Source organism: Lampetra fluviatilis, chromosome 77 (genome assembly GCF_964198595.1).
Source record: "Lampetra fluviatilis chromosome 77, kcLamFluv1.1, whole genome shotgun sequence".
Lineage (NCBI taxonomy): Eukaryota > Metazoa > Chordata > Hyperoartia > Petromyzontiformes > Petromyzontidae > Lampetra > Lampetra fluviatilis.
Genome location: NC_136351.1, coordinates 2,218,774 through 2,238,632, shown reverse-complemented (window position 1 = coordinate 2,238,632; position 19,859 = coordinate 2,218,774). Strand labels below are relative to the sequence as shown.

At 50.7% G+C, this 19,859-nt stretch overlaps 1 protein-coding gene across 1 annotated transcript; it reads right to left on the bottom strand.

The window, feature by feature from the left end:
- Positions 1-5,407: 5,407 nt before the first annotated feature.
- On the bottom strand, positions 5,408-19,775 carry DAP (death associated protein). Its single transcript, XM_078884067.1, has 4 exons — positions 19,539-19,775; positions 7,514-7,634; positions 6,547-6,595; positions 5,408-5,792 (listed from the first exon to the last, which is right to left on the bottom strand). Exons 1-4 carry the CDS (start codon positions 19,591-19,593, stop codon positions 5,673-5,675), a joined length of 345 nt encoding a protein of 114 aa, XP_078740193.1. The 5' UTR covers positions 19,594-19,775; the 3' UTR covers positions 5,408-5,672.
- Positions 19,776-19,859: the final 84 nt, after the last annotated feature.

Below are 19,859 nucleotides of genomic sequence, written 5' to 3'. Positions count from 1 at the left end.
TATCCGTGTCTATGGATCCTGTGTATCTCGGTCTCAATAGTGGGTCTCTGCATCTCTAAGCTTGTCTACGTGTTTCCTTCACGATCCAGTTTTGGTCGCGTGGCCATCATCGCACCACTGCAGCTGCGTCTTTAATCCCCCATCAGGTGCAATTATTCGGACGCCACTGGAGCTGTTGCAGTTTAAAATCTTAAGAGTGAAAACTCAGTTATTTAGAAACTGCTCATTGTTGTTGCGTTTAGTTTGTCATCCTTTCCCCGCACCTACGATTAGCACGGTTGGCGAAAGACATTCAACATACATAGATACATACTCTGTGGTTCTTTCGGTAAAGTCACGTAGGTATACAATAGAATAAATCACGTTTGCTGTGGTTTTCCCACCTGATATCCGTGTCTATGGATCCTGTGTATCTCGGTCTCAATAGTGGGTCTCTGCATCTCTAAGCTTGTCTACGTGTTTCCTTCACGATCCAGTTTTGGTCGCGTGGCCATCATCGCACCACTGCAGCTGCGTCTTTAATCCCCCATCAGGTGCAATTATTCGGAAGCCACTGGAGCTGTTGCAGTTTAAAATCTTAAGAGTGAAAACTCAGTTATTTAGAAACTGCTCATTGTTGTTGCGTTTAGTTTGTCATCCTTTCCCCGCACCTACGATTAGCACGGTTGGCGAAAGACATTCAACATACATAGATACATACTCTGTGGTTCTTTCGGTAAAGTCACGTAGGTATACAATAAAATAAATCACGTTTGCTGTGGTTTTCCCACCTGATGATGATTGCTTGTGTTGCAATCGAAACGTCGTGATTTATTTTATTTTCTACCTACGTGACTTTACCGAAAGAACCAAAGAGTATGGATTCCTGCAGTCACGAAAGCTTCAAATCTAGATACATAGATACATTTGTTCAAACATCAAATAGAAGCCTGCAAGGAATCGAGTCCGCATTAGCCACACGTACTTGCGGTGAACATGCAAACAAACATGCTCTGATCATTTATGCAGTCTTTGAAACCGATTGGCTTACACCAGAGGCGTTCTCTGTAGGGCCTGGACAGTGCCAGACCAGAGAAGATCGAAAGGCCAAAAGCACAAGGACAATGCCACACGTATCAAAACATTTCTCGGGGTGAGCAGCTACAAAATGGGACCTTTTTGCCAATATCAAAGTATGAAAAAAATAAGTAATATGAAAAAAAAATTAAACACGCTTTAATGAAATGTACTAATAATGGAAGAACTCCATGACTCCAGCAATTGGCCCCGAAGCGTGCATAGCGTAAGGGACCGTGGTGATTTACAGCCAACGTCAGTTGAGCGTGGACAATTAGACCGAAGCCGAAACATAACATATAAAAAATGTTAAAAAATCTTATTTATTTTTAATGATAGAATATGGTATTGTCATCGGTATGACATAAGTATACCAAGTTTGCGGTCGATACCACATTGGGAAGTGGGTAAAATTTTGTTAAAAGATTTGAGGATACAACAGAGTGAGTTAATAAAAAGCGTGTAAATTAGAATAGGTTTAACCCTTTCTGGCAATAAAACAGGTGTTAAGATGCTCAAATACCAAATGGATTCTAGCTTTCGCAAGGAACTATGTTCTGTATTAACCACACACATTACTTGTGAACATGGAAACATGCTTTGATAAAAATGTTATTGTCTTTGAACCGATTGGTCTACACCAGACAGCAGCCTCCTTGAGGGCCTCGTCTCACCAGTGTCAGACCAGGGAACGCCAAAAGGCGAACAGATACATAGATACATTTGAATCGATATTCTATTCATGATCATTTATTCAGGAGACAGCCACGCTACCGAGTGGTGGAACCCTCAATGACGGTCTTGCTGCTGCTGCTACACTGGGTTGTTATTGGAGACGTTTGCGGGCCAATTAACGAGCTGCGTTCATTATACAAGAAGGCAGGAAACCGCAGACACCCAGAGAACACCCCCAACGCCTTGCACGAAAAGAACTTCCAACATACACAAAGATCCCCCCCCGTATGGCCGTAGCAGACTGTTGGGGCAAGTGCCGTTCACTAGCAGCACCTACGAAGGCCGGAACGGCACACGAGGGGGTGGGTGGCCAGCCACCACGCCAGGCCGCCTTTGTCTCCCCCAGTGGCGATGTTTACTGCACACCGCACCAGGTAACTCATTTGAGGCCGAGTCTACCTAGGGGAGGGGCCCAAGACCGGTTCAGATAATCGCCACTGGTGTTGGTGGCCACGAGCGGGAATCGTACTCGGGTCTCTGCCGGGTTCGTAGCGCGCGTGGTGCAGCATCGGACCGCTGCTGTGCTGGCGACGATGATGATGATATTTCAAGCCCTAAAGCCAGCTTCCGGTATCAAGTTACTCGGCGTTTCGGGCACTTTTCACGGCCGCTATCCGCAAGGGGGACACAAAAAAACACCTCCGATGGTTTCGGTTTTGCGCGGCAGAATTTTATTTCAATTACAACTTTTTTTTTTCCTATCCCCGTGCGGTCATTGGCAACGCGATTCCGGCACGGCCATCGCCGTGGTCCGACAACACAAAGGGGACAACCCCCACAGACTGCGGGGGAGGCGGGGGGGGGAAGGGGGAGGCGGGGGTCACGACCTCTCAAAGCCCTCTCAAAGCCCTCTGGGCGCGAACGCACGCGGCCGCTGCGAGCCCTCGAGTGCCGTGGTCCCTTCCCAACTCCACCCTCAATCTCGAACGGCCCGAGCCATCGGCGCTTGCTGTGAAACCCACGGTGTCACAAATTTCAACTGCCTCTCACCGGCGCCAGAATCCAGGGAGAGGGGGGGGTAAGGAGGCGCACGTGGCGGTTCGCGAACGCGCCATGGGCCGAGTTGCCGAGAAGAGACGACGGAGCGACGGGCGGCTTCGGGTCGATCCGTTTGGACGATCGCTCCGAGACAGAGGGGGGATGGGGGGGGGGGGAGCCCCGGTGGGAAGTTTCGCATTAAAATGAAATAACATCACGGCCTCAAAAAAAAACAGATCATCTACGACCTCCATTGCGATTTGGGCGTTTAGTGTTAAGGGTTAAACCAAATTAAAGGATCGGTTTTGACACGCAACCAATGCCGAAAAGCATCTCCCCCCACGCCCCCCCCCCCCCCTGAGCGATCCTCACTCCCCCCCCCCCCACCCCCCTTCGTCGTCCACCGTCCCCGATTTACAGAGCGCCCTCTCTTGCTCGACATCCCCACGTTCGCAGTAAAAAGGCCACCCACCCGCACCACCCCCCGCCACCTCTCTCTACGATCGCACCGACGAAGAGAACACGGAACAACGACGACGATCACCCCCACCACCACCGCAGATGCACTGCAGTTCCAAACCCGTGGAACTGAACTCCGCCGCTGATCTGCGTTGGTACATGTGCGTTGTGTGTGTGCACGGACAAAAATATGTCGCTCATTTAGTGTCGGACGTTTCACCCCCTCCCTTGGACTGACGGTGGAGACTCGATGAGCCCGGCGACGTCTTTGGGTGAAGAACAAAGCCGAAGGGTGGGGGATGGCCAATTACACCTCGGGGCAGCGCTCGCTTGGGGACACGGGGGACACGGGGGGGGGGACGGGGGACACGGCCACCGCCGAGACTCAGTCTGCGTTGAAACTTTGGGAGACCGGGTCTCAATCTGCATTGAGACTCTGGGAGTCTGCGTTGTTGAGACTCTGGGAGAGCGGATCTCAAAGTCTGCGTCGTTGAGACTCGGGGTGGGGGGGGAAATTGAGATTGGATTAAGATTCAACAACAGCAACAGGCTGTTCTTCGCGTGTTGACATTGCGCAAACAAAGACGCGAATAATTGTTCAAGTAAAGCGTAGAGCGTAAAGCACTTATCATCGCCATCATCATCATTATTGTCGTCAGCGCAAGAACGAACAAAAACTTTAGAAATACAAACTTCACGCCGGCATTTATGAGGCGTCACTACGACTATAAACCGGCGTGCAACTTGGCGCCGAGCGGCTGAAGAGAAACAAATCTGTTTAAGAATGCAGCAGGGTTTTGCGCCCAATATCATCCATGACAGAGTTGTTTTTAGGTTACATCGCATAGATACAAATGTTATCGTTAAACCCGCCACCACCACCACCCGACCACAGCGAATCAGTAAGGGGTTTGTCACGTAAACAGGACCTGCCAATTCGTTACTATTACAGCACTAGTGAAATAGTAGTGTAGTGTATAGCAGTGTGGTGTATAGCAGTGTGGTATAAAGTAGTGTAGTGTGGAGTGTAGTGTATAGTAGTGTAGTGTATCGTAGTGTAGTGTATAGCAGTGTGGTGTATAGCAGTGTGGTATAAAGTAGTGTAGTGTGGAGTGTAGTGTATAGTAGTGTAGTGTATAGCAGTGTGGTGTATAGCAGTGTGGTATAAAGTAGTGTAGTGTGGAGTGTAGTGTGTCGTAGTGTAGTGTATAGCAGTGTAGAGTGGAGTGCCGTGTATAGTTGTGTAGTGTGGAGTGAAGTGTATAGTAGTGTCGTGTAAAGTTGCGTAGTATACTAGTACAGCACACCAGTTGTGTGTTGGAGAGTAAATCCACAACATCTGGCTGTTGCCTGATGATGCTGGTTGTTGTGATTACTGGCGAAACGTCAAATTGTAAATCCACTAGTGCTGTACTAGTATAGTACACAATACTACTATACACTACATTATACTCGACACTATACACTAGTTCTGTACTAGTATACTATACTACTATACACTACATACTACATTATACTCGACACTATACACTGGTGCTGTACGAGTAAAGAATTGGCACGTTCTGTTCACGTGACAAAACCTATTTACTAATTGGCCGTGTCGGGTGGTGGCGGGTTTGACGACACAACATTTGTATTTACGCAACCTAACCCAACCAAAAAATAAAAGCTCTGTTATGGAAAACGTAAAAAAAAAAGTCTGTATTCCGTCAGAACTCGGAAGGGGAATTAAGAGAGCGATAGAAAAGAAGAGAGGGGGGGGTGGAAATAATATTTCTGGGGGCACGACGTGGAATTTCTGTCGCTAAACCAAAGACTGCCCCACACCCCCCTGGCGGTGACGGAGGCCAGGAGGCCACCCTTAAAGAGCGTGGGCGCACTCCTGCGTGTAGGTATATGTGTGTGCGTGTGTAAGGGTACGTGTGTTCGTGTAACGGTACGTATGTGCGTGTGTAAAAGTACGCATGTGTGCGTGTAACGGTATATGTGTAGGTAAGCGTGTCTGTGTAAAGGTACGTGCATGTATGTGTGTAAAGGTAGGTGTGTGTGTGTAAGATTGTGTATGTACGTGCGTAAGTGCGTTGTGCCAGCACCGATAGCACTTGCCCTCAACAGTCTGTTAAGGCTATGCGGGGGTCTTTGTATGGTCGAGTGTGCACATCTGTGTCTCTATGTATCCGTGTATGTGCGGTCGAGTGTATGTGTGTATGTGGGGCGTGTGTGTGTGCATCTCAACATGTCTCTATGTATCTATGTATCAGTGTGTGTGCGGCCATGTGTGTATGTCAGTGTGTGTCAGTGTGTGTGTATGTCAGTGTGTGTGTATGTCAGTGTTTGTGTATGTCAGTGTGTGTGTATGTCAGTGTGTGTGTGTCAGTGTGTGTGTCAGTGTGTGTGTATGCCAGTGTGTGTGTGTATGCCAGTGTATGTGTGTGGCGAGCCCTTCACTTGCGAGGCTGCTGGATGTGTGCGTTGACGTGAGGAGCTGCCCAGTTACGCTCCACTTTGGGCTGTGGCTTCTCGTGAGCGACTTTCACAGCCTCTGGGGGGAAGTCCTTATCCCCCTGAGACCACATGCACACACAGAGACACACAGATAAATACACAAAGATAGAGACACAAAGACAGAGACACAGAGACAGAGGACTCGCACAGGGACTCACAGAGACTCACGCAGAGACTCACACAGAGACTCACATAGCCCGAGGGGAAGTCCTTATCCCCCTGAGGCCACACACACAGCGAGACTCGCTCAGACGCCCACAGAGTCACACAGACACCTACAGACTCGCACACAGACACAAATTCACAGGGAGACTCAGACTAACACAGACACCGACAGACTCACACGGACCCACAGACTCGCTTAGAGACATCTAGAGACTCAGAGACTCACGCAGGGGCACACAGTGCCGGCCTTCATAGGTGCTACTCACTAACAGCATTTTCCCCAAAAGTCTGTTGAGGCTATACGGTGGTCAACGCGCTGCGCCACGAACCCGGCGACGAGAATTCGATTCCCGCTCACGGCCACCACCAGTGGCGATTATTCAAATCGGTCCTGGGCCTCCCCTAGGTCGACTCGGTCTCAAATGAGTACGTGGTGCGGTGGTAAACATCATCGCTTGGAGAGACAAAGCCGAACGGGCGTGGTGCTGGCCACCCACCCCCTTTGTGCGTCACAGTGCCGGCAGACTTCCATAGGCGCTGCTACTCACTGCCAAAGGCACTTGCCCTGACAGCCTGCTGGAGGAGGCTACACGGGCGGGAGGGGTCTCTGTCTTTGTGTCGGGGAGACGTGGAGAAATTGAGACTCACCCTGGCGATGGCTCCGGACACGACGACGACTGGCGGCTTGGGCGCCGGCCTGAAACGACGGACAATAAGCACAGCAGGGGTGAGACGCGGCACTGGGAGTGCTGGTCATGGTGGTGATGATATTTAGAGGGCACAGGTGACACATCTGCCAGTCATCTCAGTCGGTCAACCCATGGCACCTGGGTCTGTCCTGTGACCTCCTGCTGCACATAGCCTGACACAGCAGTCAGCCCATGTCACCTGGGTCTGTTCCGTGACCTCCTCCTGCGCCTAGCCTGGCACACCAGTTAACCTATGGCAACTGCGACTATCCTGTGACCTCGTCCTGCACCTAGCCTGGTACAGCAGTCAAGCCATGGCACCTGGGTCTGTCACGTGACCTCCTGCCAGTGGGCCTTCGACACGTCACGTGGTCTCAAAGTGCACCTAGCTTGGCACAAGCGCCGTGGTGACGTTACCGCCACTTAGTGGCAAATGGCGATTGTGGTTGTTGGTGGTGATGATGGTGGTGGTGATAGTGGACATGGTAACTGTATAAGAGCCTAGTCAGGCCTAGAGGCATGGCTAGAAGTAGGGCTAGAGTGAGGCCTAGAGGCAGGCTTAGATGCAGGCCCAGAGTCAGGCCTAGAGTCAGGCCTAGATGCAGGCCTAGATGCAGGCCCAGATGCAGGCCCAGGCCTAGAGGCAGAGCTAGACCCAGGCCTAGAGGCAGGATTAAGAGGCAGGCCTAGAAGTCAGGCCGAGAGGCAGGCCTAGATGTAGGCCTAGATGCAGGCCTAGATGCAGGCCTAGAGGCAGGCCTAGATGCAGGCCTAGATGCAGGGCTAGATACAGGCCAAGAGGCAGGGCTAGAGGCAGGCCTGGAGGCAGGCCTGGAGGGAGGCAATGTTCATTGGTGGTGGTGAATGCGAGACGCGGCACTGGCGGTGCGGGTGGTGGTGCTGTGGTGGTCGTGCTGTGACCGTACGGGGCGGGCGTCTCCTCTTCCTCCTCCTCCTCCTCGCCGTGCTCGTCCGGCTTGCTGGGGACGGGTGCCGCGGGGGCCCCAGGGTGGTGCTTCTGCACGATCCGCATCCCGCCGGCTCTCACTGAAAGACGGGGGGGTCGGGGGTGGGTGACAGAGGGAGAAATGGAGATGCAGGGGGAGACACAAGGGGCGTAGGAGATGCAGGGGGAGACACGGGGGTAGACGTGGGTAGCCGTGGAGGGTGGGGAGATGCAGGGGGAGACAAGGGGGTAGAAAGGGAGACAGGGGTAGATGCGGGGGAGAGATGCGGAGGGAGACGCAGAAGGATACGGGGGGGGGAAGCGATGCGGTGGAAGGGTGGAGACATGGGGAGAGACGCAGAAGGGCGGGAGGGGAACGTAAAGTGGATTAAAATAGAGCGTACTGTTGACGAACGTTTGCATCGCCGCCGCCGATTTACGACAACGCCGTTGACGCCGTTGCCCCGGCATCGATTACTCCCAACCGCCCTGGGAAGAAGGCCCATCTGGCTCCACACCGCCTCCCCGCCCATAGCGATCGCAGTCTTATCTTACGCATTGTGTTTAGTCGATACGGCGCTCAAGCCTTAGCTCAAGGTGAGTCTATGGACAGTGCTGAGTCTTTGTGCAGTGTTGAGTCTTTGGGGCAGTGCTGAGTCTATGGGCAGTGTTGAGTCTATGGGGTAGCGTTGAGTCTATGGGCAGTGTTGAGTTTATGGGGCAGTGTTGAGCCTATGGGCAGTGATAATTGGTTTTTTACCCTTTTATCTGGCAACAATAAATGCAGTCATAATGCAAACAAAAAACATAACTCTGAAAATGTATGCAATTATCATATTTTTTACTGACAAATGAGGTTCCAATGGTGTAAATGCTTACCCCGAGCTCTCATACTCTGATGGTGCATTGTCTGAGTTGTGCGCCTTTTGGCGTCATCTGATCCAACACCATGTGAGACTAGGCTCTAAGGAAAGCTGTCTCGGGTGTGGACCAATCAACTTCAAGGACAGTGCATGAATTATCAGAGTTATGTTTTTTGTTTGCATTATGACTGCAGGTATTGTGGTCTATGTCAGTTTTGTTGCCAGATAAAAGGGTAAAAAAAAACAATTATCATATTTTTTACTGGCAAATGAGGTTTCTATGGGCAGTGTTGAGTCTATGGGGCAGTGTTGAGTCTATGGGGCAGTGTTGAGTCTATGGGGCAGTGTTGAGTCCATGGGGCAGTGTTGAGTCTATGGGGCAATGTTGAGTCTATGGGCAGTGTTGAGTCTATGGGCAGTGTTGAATCTATGGGTAGTGTTGAGTCTATGGGGCAGTGTTGAGTCGATGGGCAGTGTTGAGTCTATGGGTAGTATTGAGTCTAATGGTGTAGGGTTGAGGCTAATGGTGTAGTGTTGAGTCTATGGGGCAGTGTTGAGTCGATGGGCAGTGTTGAGTCTATGGGCAGTGTTGAGTCTATGGGCAGTGTTGAGTCTATGGGCAGTGTTGAGTCTATGGGCAATGTTGAGTCTATGGGCAGTGTTGAGTCTATGGGGCAGTGTTGAGTCTATGGTGCAGTGTTGAGTCTATGGGCAGTGTTGAGTCTATGGGCAGTGTTGAGTCTATGGGCAGTGTTGAGTCTATGGTGCAGTATTGAGTCTATGGGGCAGTATTGAGTCTATGGGGCAGTGTTGAGTCAATGGTGCAGTGTTGAGTCTATGGGCAGTGTTGAGTCTATGGTGCAGTATTGAGTCTATGGGGCAGTGTTGAGTCTATGGGCAGTGTTGAGTCTGTGGGGCAGTGTTGAGTCTATGGGCAGTGTTGAGTCTGTGGGGCAGTGTTGAGTCTATGGGCAGTGTTGAGTCTATGGGCAGTCTTGAGTCTATGGGGCAGTGTTGAGTCTATGGTGCAGTATTGAGTCTATGGGGCAGTGTTGAGTCTATGGGCAGTGTTGAGTCTGTGGGGCAGTGTTGAGTCTGTGGGGCAGTGTTGAGTCTGTGGGGCAGTGTTGAGTCTGTGGGGCAGTGTTGAGTCTATGGGGCAGTGTTGAGTCTATGGGGCAGTGTTGAGTCTATGAGTAGTGTTGAGTCTATGGGTAGTGTTGAGTCTATGGGGCAGTATTTAGTTTATGGGGCAGCATTGAGTTTATGGGGCAGTGTTGAGTCTATGGGGCAGCGTTGAGTCTATGGGGCAGCGTTGAGTCTATGGGGCAGTGTTGAGTCTATGGTGCAGTGTTGAGTCTATGGTGCAGTATTGAGTCTATAGGGCAGTGTTGAGTTTATGGGCAGTGTTGAGTCTATGGGCAGTATTGAGTCTATGGGGCAGTGTTGAGTCTATGGGCAGTATTGAGTCTATGGGGCAGTGTTGAGTCTATGGGGCAGTGTTGAGTCTATGGGTAGTATTGAGTCTAATGGTGTAGTGTTGAGTCTAATGGTGTAGTGTTGAGTCTATGGGGCAGTGTTGAGTCGATGGGCAGTGTTGAGTCTATGGGCAGTGTTGAGTCTATGGGCAGTGTTGAGTCTATGGGCAGTGTTGAGTCTATGGGCAATGTTGAGTCTATGGGCAGTGTTGAGTCTATGGGGCAGTGTTGAGTCTATGGTGCAGTGTTGAGTCTATGGGCAGTGTTGAGTCTATGGGCAGTGTTGAGTCTATGGTGCAGTATTGAGTCTATGGGGCAGTGTTGAGTCTATGGTGCAGTGTTGAGTCTATGGGCAGTGTTGAGTCTATGGTGCAGTATTGAGTCTATGGGGCAGTGTTGAGTCTATGGGCAGTGTTGAGTCTGTGGGGCAGTGTTGAGTCTATGGGCAGTGTTGAGTCTGTGGGGCAGTGTTGAGTCTATGGGCAGTGTTGAGTCTATGGGCAGTCTTGAGTCTATGGGGCAGTGTTGAGTCTATGGTGCAGTATTGAGTCTATGGGGCAGTGTTGAGTCTATGGGCAGTGTTGAGTCTGTGGGGCAGTGTTGAGTCTGTGGGGCAGTGTTGAGTCTGTGGGGCAGTGTTGAGTCTGTGGGGCAGTGTTGAGTCTATGGGGCAGTGTTGAGTCTATGGGGCAGTGTTGAGTCTATGAGTAGTGTTGAGTCTATGGGTAGTGTTGAGTCTATGGGGCAGTATTTAGTTTATGGGGCAGCATTGAGTTTATGGGGCAGTGTTGAGTCTATGGGGCAGCGTTGAGTCTATGGGGCAGCGTTGAGTCTATGGGGCAGTGTTGAGTCTATGGTGCAGTGTTGAGTCTATGGTGCAGTATTGAGTCTATAGGGCAGTGTTGAGTTTATGGGCAGTGTTGAGTCTATGGGCAGTATTGAGTCTATGGGGCAGTGTTGAGTCTATGGGCAGTATTGAGTCTATGGGGCAGTGTTGAGTCTATGGGGCAGTGTTGAGTCTCTGGGGCAGTGTTGAGTCTATGGTGCAGTATTGAGTCTATGGGCAGTGTTGAGTCTGTGGGGCAGTGTTGAGTCTGTGGGGCAGTGTTGAGTCTGTGGGGCAGTGTTGAGTCTATGGGGCAGTGTTGAGGAGTCTATGGTAGTGTTGAGTCTATGGTGCAGTGTTGAGTCTATGGGGCAGTGTTGAGTGCATGGGTAGTGTTGAGTCTATGGGTAGTGTTGAGTCTATGGGTAGTGTTGAGTCTATGGGGCAGTATTGAGTTTATGGGGCAGTATTGAGTTTATGGGGCAGTGTTGAGTCTATGGGGCAGTGTTGAGTCTATGGTGCAGTGTTGAGTCTATGAGCAGTGTTGAGTCTGTGGGCAGTGTTGAGTCTGTGGGCAGTGTTGAGTCTGTGGGCAGTGTTGAATCTATGGGGCAGTGTTGAGTCTATGGGGCAGTGTTGAGTCTATGGGGCAGTGTTGAGTTTATACTGGTAGGAACGAAGTGGACCAGACCACCAATAGATTATATCGTCCGACCGTTTGTCCGTCCGTCCGACCGTTTGTCCGTCCGTCCGTCCGACCGTTTGTCCGTCCGCGACCGTTTGTCCGTCCGTCCGTCTGTCCGCGTCCGTTTGTCCGTCCGTCCGTCCGACAAGATGGCCGCCCGCTCCCCCTGCGCGTGTGTGTGTGTGTTTGCGTGCGTGCGTGTGCGTGTGTATGCGCGTGTGTGTGCGTGTCTGTGTGTGCGTGTGTGCGTGCGTGTATATGTGTGACTGTGTGCGTGTGTGTGCGTGCGTGTGTGCGTGTCCGGCCCACTCGAGCGGCGTGATGAATGGGCGCTATTGGGCTTCGGATCGTTATTCACGGCGAACTGGAAGCGTAGCAACACAACTTCATTACGTGTGCGTGTGCGTGCGTGCGTGCATGTATGTGTGTGTGCGTGCGGTGTGTGTGCGTGTGTGTGTGCGTGTGTACGTTTATGCGCGTGTGTGTGTGTGGCCTGGCACAAGCGTCGTGGTGACGTCACCGCGACTTAGTGGCGAATGGCGGTTGTTGTTGTTGTTGTGTGTGCGTGTGTGTGCGGTCGATATCCCTGTACCGGTATTAGTATTATTCCTACCAGCCCACCCCGCAGGGTCCTGTTGGGGCAGTGTTGAGTCTATGGGCAGTGTTGAGTCTATGGGCAGTGCTGTTCGCGAGCAGCACCTATTAAGGCCGGCACGGCACATGAGGGGGGCGAGTGGCCAACACACCGCATCTGGTACTCATTTACGGCTGAGTCGGCCCAGGACCGGTTCGAATATTTACCGCTGGCCACGAGCATGAATCGAACATGAGGCCGGGTAGCGCAGTGTGGCGCTAACCGCTGCGCCCCCCCCCGCCACACAATCTTCACTCACTGCACAGTCCATGGAATGCACACGAGATGTTAACTCCCTTGCCAGGTGGGCGCTCGATCCTGACCCCCGATGCCTCTCGTGAAGACAGATAGTCCTTGAGTTACGATGCTCCGACTTACGATATTTAGGTCTTACGACGGCGATAGCGATACGACAAAATTGTTAAAATATTTTACATTTCGCGCGGCAGGCAAACACAGCAGCGTACGAGGTACGATACTGTACGTTGGGTCGCTGCCGGGATGTACCCATCTGCGGAGCTCAGGTGGGGCCTTACCTGGCAACGTAAAAATAGTTTTGTTTATACCCAGAGACTCGCACAGAGATGTATAGATTCACACTGAGAGCCAGAGAATCGCATAGTGATCCAGACTCACACAGAGCTAAAGAGAATCACAGTGAGTGCCACAGACTCACAGATATGTATAGATTTACACTGAGAGCCGTAGACTCGCAGACTCATAGACTCACACAGGATTGTATGGATTCACACTGAGAGCCAGAGACTTGCAAAGAGATCCATAGACTCGCACAGGGTTGTATAGATTCACAGTGAGTGCCATAGACTTGCATAGGGACCCATAGACTCACAGATATGTATAGATTTACACTGAGAGCCACAGACTCGCAAAGAGACTCAGACTCACACAGGGATGTTATAGATCACCATGTCGGTAGTCATCATACGGCGATCACGTGCCCATGGTGGTGATGAACCCCAACCCACAAGCAAGCCTCTCCCCATCTCACTCTCTACCCGTGTGAGGACTAATCTCCATCTGTTCCATCTCACCTCACTCTCTACCCGTGTGTGGACTAATCTCCATCTGTTCCATCTCACTCACTCTCTACCTGTGTGTGGACTAATCTCCATCTGTTCCATCTGACTCACTCTCTACCCGTGTGTGGACTAATCTCCATCTGTTCCATCTCACTCACTCTCTACCCGTGTGTGGACTAATCTCCATCTGTTTCATCTCACTCACTCTCTACCCGTGTGGACTAATCTCCATCTGTTCCATCTCACTCTCTACGCGTGTGTGGACTAATCTCCATCTGTTCCATCTCACTCACTCTCTACCCGTGTGTGGACTAATCTCCATCTGTTCCATCTCACTCCCTCTCTACCCGTTTGTGGACTAATCTCCATCTGTTCCATCTAATTCCCTTCTACCCGTGTGTGGACAAATGTCCATCTATTCCATCTCACTCACTCTATACTCATGTGTGGACTAATCTCCATCTGTTCCATCTCACTCCCTTCTACCCGTGTGTGGACTAATCTCCATCTGTTCCATCTCACTCCCCTCTACCCGTGTGTGGACTAATCTCCATCTGTTCCATCTCACTCCCTTCTACCCGTGTGTGGACTAATCTCCATCTGTTCCATCTCACTCCCTTCTACCCGTGTGTGGACTAATCTCCATCTGTTCCATCTCACTCCCCTCTACCCGTGTGTGGACTAATCTCCATCTGTTCCATCTCACTCCCTTCTACCCGTGTGTGGACTAATCTCCATCTGTTCCATCTCACTCCCTTCTACCCGTGTGTGGACTAATCTCCATCTGTTCCATCTCACTCCCCTCTACCCGTGTGTGGACTAATCTCCATCTGTTCCATCTCACTCCCTTCTACCCGTGTGTGGACTAATCTCCATCTGTTCCATCTCACTCCATTCTACCCGTGTGTGGACTAATCTCCATCTGTTCCATCTCACTCCCCTCTACCCGTGTGTGGACTAATCTCCATCTGTTCCATCTCACTCCCTTCTACCCGTGTGTGGACTAATCTCCATCTGTTCCATCTCACTCCCTTCTACCCGTGTGTGGACTAATCTCCATCTTTTCCATCTCACTCACTCTCTACCTGTGTATGGACTAATCTCCATCTGTTCCATCTCACTCCCCTCTACCCGTGTGTGGACTAATCTCCATCTGTTCCATCTCACTCCCTTCTACCCATGGGTGGACTAATCTACATCTGTTCCATCTCACTCACTCTCTACCCGTGTGTGGACTAATCTCCATCTGTTCTATCTCACTCACTCTCTGTCGAGGCACTGCCAGCAAGGCGGTTCAGGCAGTCGACTGAATCGCCATCCGTTCCCATCTGTACGGGGGACACAGCGTCGCCCCCTCACGCAAGGCGCGAGCAACGGACGGATCGGATGGACCAATATCACCTATAAGAGGGTTTTTTGGGTTGCATCGTGTAAAAATGTCAATGTGTCGTTAAACCCGCCACCACCCGACAGACAATTAGTAAAGTTTAGTGCCATGTAAACAGAACGTGCCAATTCGTTACTAGTACAGCACACTGGTGTGTGGGAGAGCAAATCCACAACGTTTACAATTGTCGTCATCGTCGTCATCATCATAGTTGTCGTCACCATCGTCGTCATCGTCATTATCATCATCATCGTCGTCATCATGACACAAGGAGGCACTGGATGATGCTTCTAGACGATGCTGCCCACACTTGCGCACTCTCAATCTTTGTTCAGGCCCTGTGTCGCATGCTCCGCTTTACTCCCCCCACATTGCAACATCAGAATCAGGATATTTATTTGAAGCTTTCGTGACTGCAGGAATCCATACTCTTTGGTTCTTTCGGTAAAGTCACGTACGTGACTTTCGGATATAGAATCCGATGGAGCCGAGGCTCTCTTTCACAGCCGTTGTCCCGTAGTTTATGAATATAAAATGGGACCTTTTGCCAGTATCAAAGTAGAGGAAGGGTCCCATTATGTAGCGGCTCACCCCGAGCTAGAAATGCTCTGATCGCGCATTGTCCTTGTACTGCTCACCTTCTGGCATTGCCTGGTGCGACACTGATGAGACTCGGCCGTAAAGAAGGCTGTCTCTGGTGTAGGCCAATCGGCTTCAAAAACAATGCAAGTGTAGAGGAGTAGTGGGTGACATCACGTCATGCTCAGAGAGAGTGGCGTGACATCAGGCGGTGACGCAGGGCACAGTGACGTCATGCCCCCGGAGGGGGGGGGGGTATTTAAAGGGGGACCCGCGATGTAACGGGGGTTCGTCGGGGGTAGGAGTGGGGACTCGGGGTTGTTGATCCTCACACGAGGCGAGGGGAGGCTACTCCTTCCGACCGGCCGAGGTTGGGGTAGTCTCGGCCCGGGGCAGGGAGGACAGCCGAGTTAGCCGGGGTTGTAGGGATCGCAGTCCCCTGTCCCGTGGGGAGTTAGAGGCTAGGAGGGTTATGGTTCGGCGTGAGCCCTTAACAAACTTGGCGTGAGCCCCTAACAGAACCTGCCTCGGAGTCGTACATTGCGCCGCAACACAAGCATAATTCTAGATTTTAAGCTTTCGTGACTGCAAGGATTCATATTCATAGGTTTTTTCGGTAAAGTCACGTAGGTAAAAAAATTAAATTAATAAAAGTAAAATAAAAATAAAATTAAAATCACGACGTTTCGGAGGCAAAACAAGCTTCCGTCTTCAGGTGGAACCGTCACAGCACGATAGCTGTATCAAGTGAGAGAAATTCCAAGAAACAGTATTTGTATATATACTGGTTGAGGGTGGGAGGAGCCAAGGTAGGCCCTGAATATTATTTTTGTGAGGTTCGGTGCGGCTGAAGCACGCTGTTAGGAATGAGCCTTTGTTGTGTAACCTAGTTGTTACTAGTTTACACAACAAACTAGTTGTTACACAACAAAGGCTCATTCCTAACAGCGTGCTTCAGCCGCACCAAACCTCACAAAAATAATATTCAGGGCCTACCTTGGCTCCTCCCACCCTCAACCAGTATATATACAAATACTGTTTCTTGGAATTTCTGTTACTTGATACAGCTATCGTGCTGTGACGGTTCCACCTGAAGACGGAAGCTTGTGTTGCCTCCGAAACGTCGTGATTTATTATTTCATTTCTATTATTTCTTCTATTATTTTTATTATTTATTTTTTACCTACGTGACTTTACCGAAAAAACCCAAGAGTACAAGCATAATTATCAGAGTCATGTTTGTTTGCATGTTCACCACAATAACCACGTGTGGTTAATGCGCCAACCTGATGCGGTGTTTGGACATCTTATTGCCAGAAAGGGTAAAAAGACCCAATCTCATCTCTTGACTTGAAGCTTTTGTGACTGCAGGAATTCATATTCTTTAGGTCTTTCGGTAAAGTCACGGAGATAGGTTCAAAGAAAATACAAAAAAACAAACTACGACCATCCTGATGGCGGCCGCTTGTCTCGCGATCGAAACGTCGTAGTTATTTTGCTATTTTTGTTATTTCTTTGATCCTATCTACGTGACTTTACGGAATGACCTGAAGAATACCCATTCTTATCGTTCCACGCAACAACCGGTTAGTTCCGAAATCGTAAACCGATTGGCCGTGCCTGGGTGGTGGTGCTGGTGGTGGGGAGCGGTGGTGTAGCGATTAGTGCTACGAACCCGGCGAACCGAGTTCGATTCCCGCTCACACGGCCACCAACACCGTCAGTGCCGATTATCTAAACCGGTACAGGGCCTCCCCTAGGTCGACTCAGCCTCAAATGAGTATCCGGTGTAGCGATGTGTTAGTAAACATCGCTAGCACTGGGGAAACAAAGGCGGCCGGGCGTGGTGTTGGCCACCCACCACCTCGTGTGCTGTTCCAGCCTTCACAGGTGCTGCTCGCTAACAGCACTTGCCCCTACAGAGTTGTTCAAGGCTTTGTGGTGGAGAGTTAACAACACCACATTTATATTAACGCGCGATCTAAACACCAAACCAAAAAAGACTATCATGGCCTTAACTCTATATCCATTATATACTGTGGAACAAAAACAATTGTCCCTGGGTAGTCAGTGTTATTTCCTAATTGCTTATGCCTCAAAAGTACAGAAAATAGCTATTATTATTGCTTTTGTGACCAGGACAGTGATATTTTGAAATGTACCTATTTTCGATGAAAAAACGTGCGCATGCGTGTCTGTTGTTCACAAAGTCCTGGTCAACAAAAGCAAAGTTTGTGGGGAATAATATCCATACTCCAAATGGAATAATATCCATTTTCTATACTTTTAGGCAAAATCAATTAAGAAAATAACACTCAGTACCCAGGAACAAAAATTGTGTTGCAGAGTGAATTAGTGGTGGCCTCTGTCCCCCCCCCCCCAAGGTGACTGGGGCCAGACGGGTCAGGCGCAGCAGAGGAGGCATGGCGACGCATCGCTGCGGTGCCTAAGTCTCCTCCTTCAAATCGATCTCTGTGCGAGTCCATGGCTCAGAGTGAGTCTATGGCTCCCAGTGTGAGTTTATGGCTCCCAGTGTGAGTCTATGGCTCTCAGAGTGAGTCTATGTCTCTCAGTGTGAGTCTATGGCTCTCAGAGTGAGTCTATGGCTCTCAGTGTGAGTCTATGGCTCTCAGTGTGTGAGTCTATGGCTCTCAGTGTGTGAGTCTATGGCTCTCAGTGTGTGAGTCTATGGCTCTCAGTGTGCGAGTCTATGGCTCTCAGTGTGCGAGTCTATGGCTCTCAGTGTGTGAGTCTATGGCTCTCAGTGTGAGTCTATGGCTCTCAGAGTGAGTCTATGGCTCTCAGTTTGAGTCTATGGCTCCCAGTGTGAGTCTATGGCTCCCAGTGTGAGTCTATGGCTCTCAGTGTGCGAGTCTATGGCTCTCAGTGTGTGAGTCTATGGCTCTCAGTGTGTGAGTCTATGGCTCTCAGAGTGAGAGTCTATGGCTCTCTGTGTGAGTATATGGCTCTCAGTGTGTATCTATGGCTCTCTGAGTGAGTCTATGGCTCTCAGTGTGAGTCTATGGCTCTCAGTGTGAGTCTATGGCTCTCAGTGTGCGAGTCTATGGCTCTCAGTAAGAATCTATACATCTCTGTGCGAGTCTATGGGTATAAAAAACTATTTATTTGTTTACGTTACCAGGTAATGCACACCGAGCTAAGTAGCTGGTTTTCAGAAGCTACCTGGCCATCTCAAATGACAGCTCAACCAAGTGGCTGACATCTTCACTATCATCATCATCACCACGTGGGAATGTAGAACACGGCAGCCAAATCATCATCTCGATGTGTGATAATCCACGCGACCACGGGCAGCGAGAGAGACGCAGACTCCAACTACACAGTAGAAGCAGCCGGCGTCATCACAGGGTGTGGATCGAACCCACGACCTCCTGCATACCAGGCGAGGTAGTACCACCTCGCCATACAAAGATCCCCCGTGTAGCCTCCATCAGGCTGTTGGGGCAAGTGCTGTTCGTAGCGAGGAGCTGCAGCAGCGCCCGATGACAACTCCAACTCCCCACGTTGCTCACAACAACAACGCTCCCCACGTTGCTCACAACAACAACACTCCACGTTATGCACAACAACAACACTCCACGTTATGCACAACAACAACACTCCACGTTATGCACAACAACAACACTCCACGTTATGCACAACAACAACACTCCACGTTATGCACAACAACAACACTCCACGTTATGCACAACAACAACACTCCACGTTATGCACAACAACAACACTCCCCACGTTGCTGACAACAACAACAATCCCCACGTTGTTGACAACAACAATCCCCACGTTGCTCACAACAACAACACTCCCCACGTGACCACAACAACAACACTCCGCACGTGACCACAACAACACTCCACACGTTGCTCACAACAACAACACTCCCCACGTTGCCGACCACAACAACAACAACACTCCCCACGTTGCCGACCACAACAACAACAACAACACTCCCCACGTTGCCGACCACAACAACAACACTCCCCACGTGGCCACAACAACAACACTCCCCACGTGACCACAACAACACTCCCCACGTTGCTGACAACAACAACACTCCCCACGTTGCTGACAACAACAACACTCCCCACGTGACCACAACAACACTCCCCACGTTGCTGATCACAACAACACTCCCCACGTGATCACAACAACACTCCCCACGTGATCACAACAGCAACACTCCCCACGTGACCACAACAACACTCCCCACGTTTCTGACAACAACACTCCCCACGTTGCTCACAACAACAACACTCCCCACGTGACCACAACAACAACACTCCCCACGTTGCTGACAACAACAACACTCCCCACGTGACCACAACAACAACACTCCCCACGTTGCTGACAACAACACTCCCCACGTGACCACAACAACACTCCCCACGTTGCTCACAACAACAACAACACTCCCCACGTGACCACAACAACAACACTCCCCACGTTGCTGACAACAACAACAGAGAGGAGGGCTCGCGGCCCGTGTCGCTACCCGCGGGGAGATGTCCGCCCTTGAGGTCGGGGTGCTCCTTCGGAGGCGAGGCCATGGCAAGCAGCAGCAGCACGACACGCAGAGACCACTCTACACTAGTCTCTACACTCTACTAGTCTTCACACTCTACGAGTCTTCACACTCTGCAGTCTCCACTCTGCAGTCTTCACTGCGCCAGAGACAACTCCTCTAGACCATCAACTCCGCGTCTTCCTTAAGCAATGGCGGCTCTCACCCCCCCCCGCTCGCCCCTCCCCTCCACCACCCCCACTAACTCCTCCCACTGCAGATCGGACGCTCCCATTGGTCGCCAAATTGCAG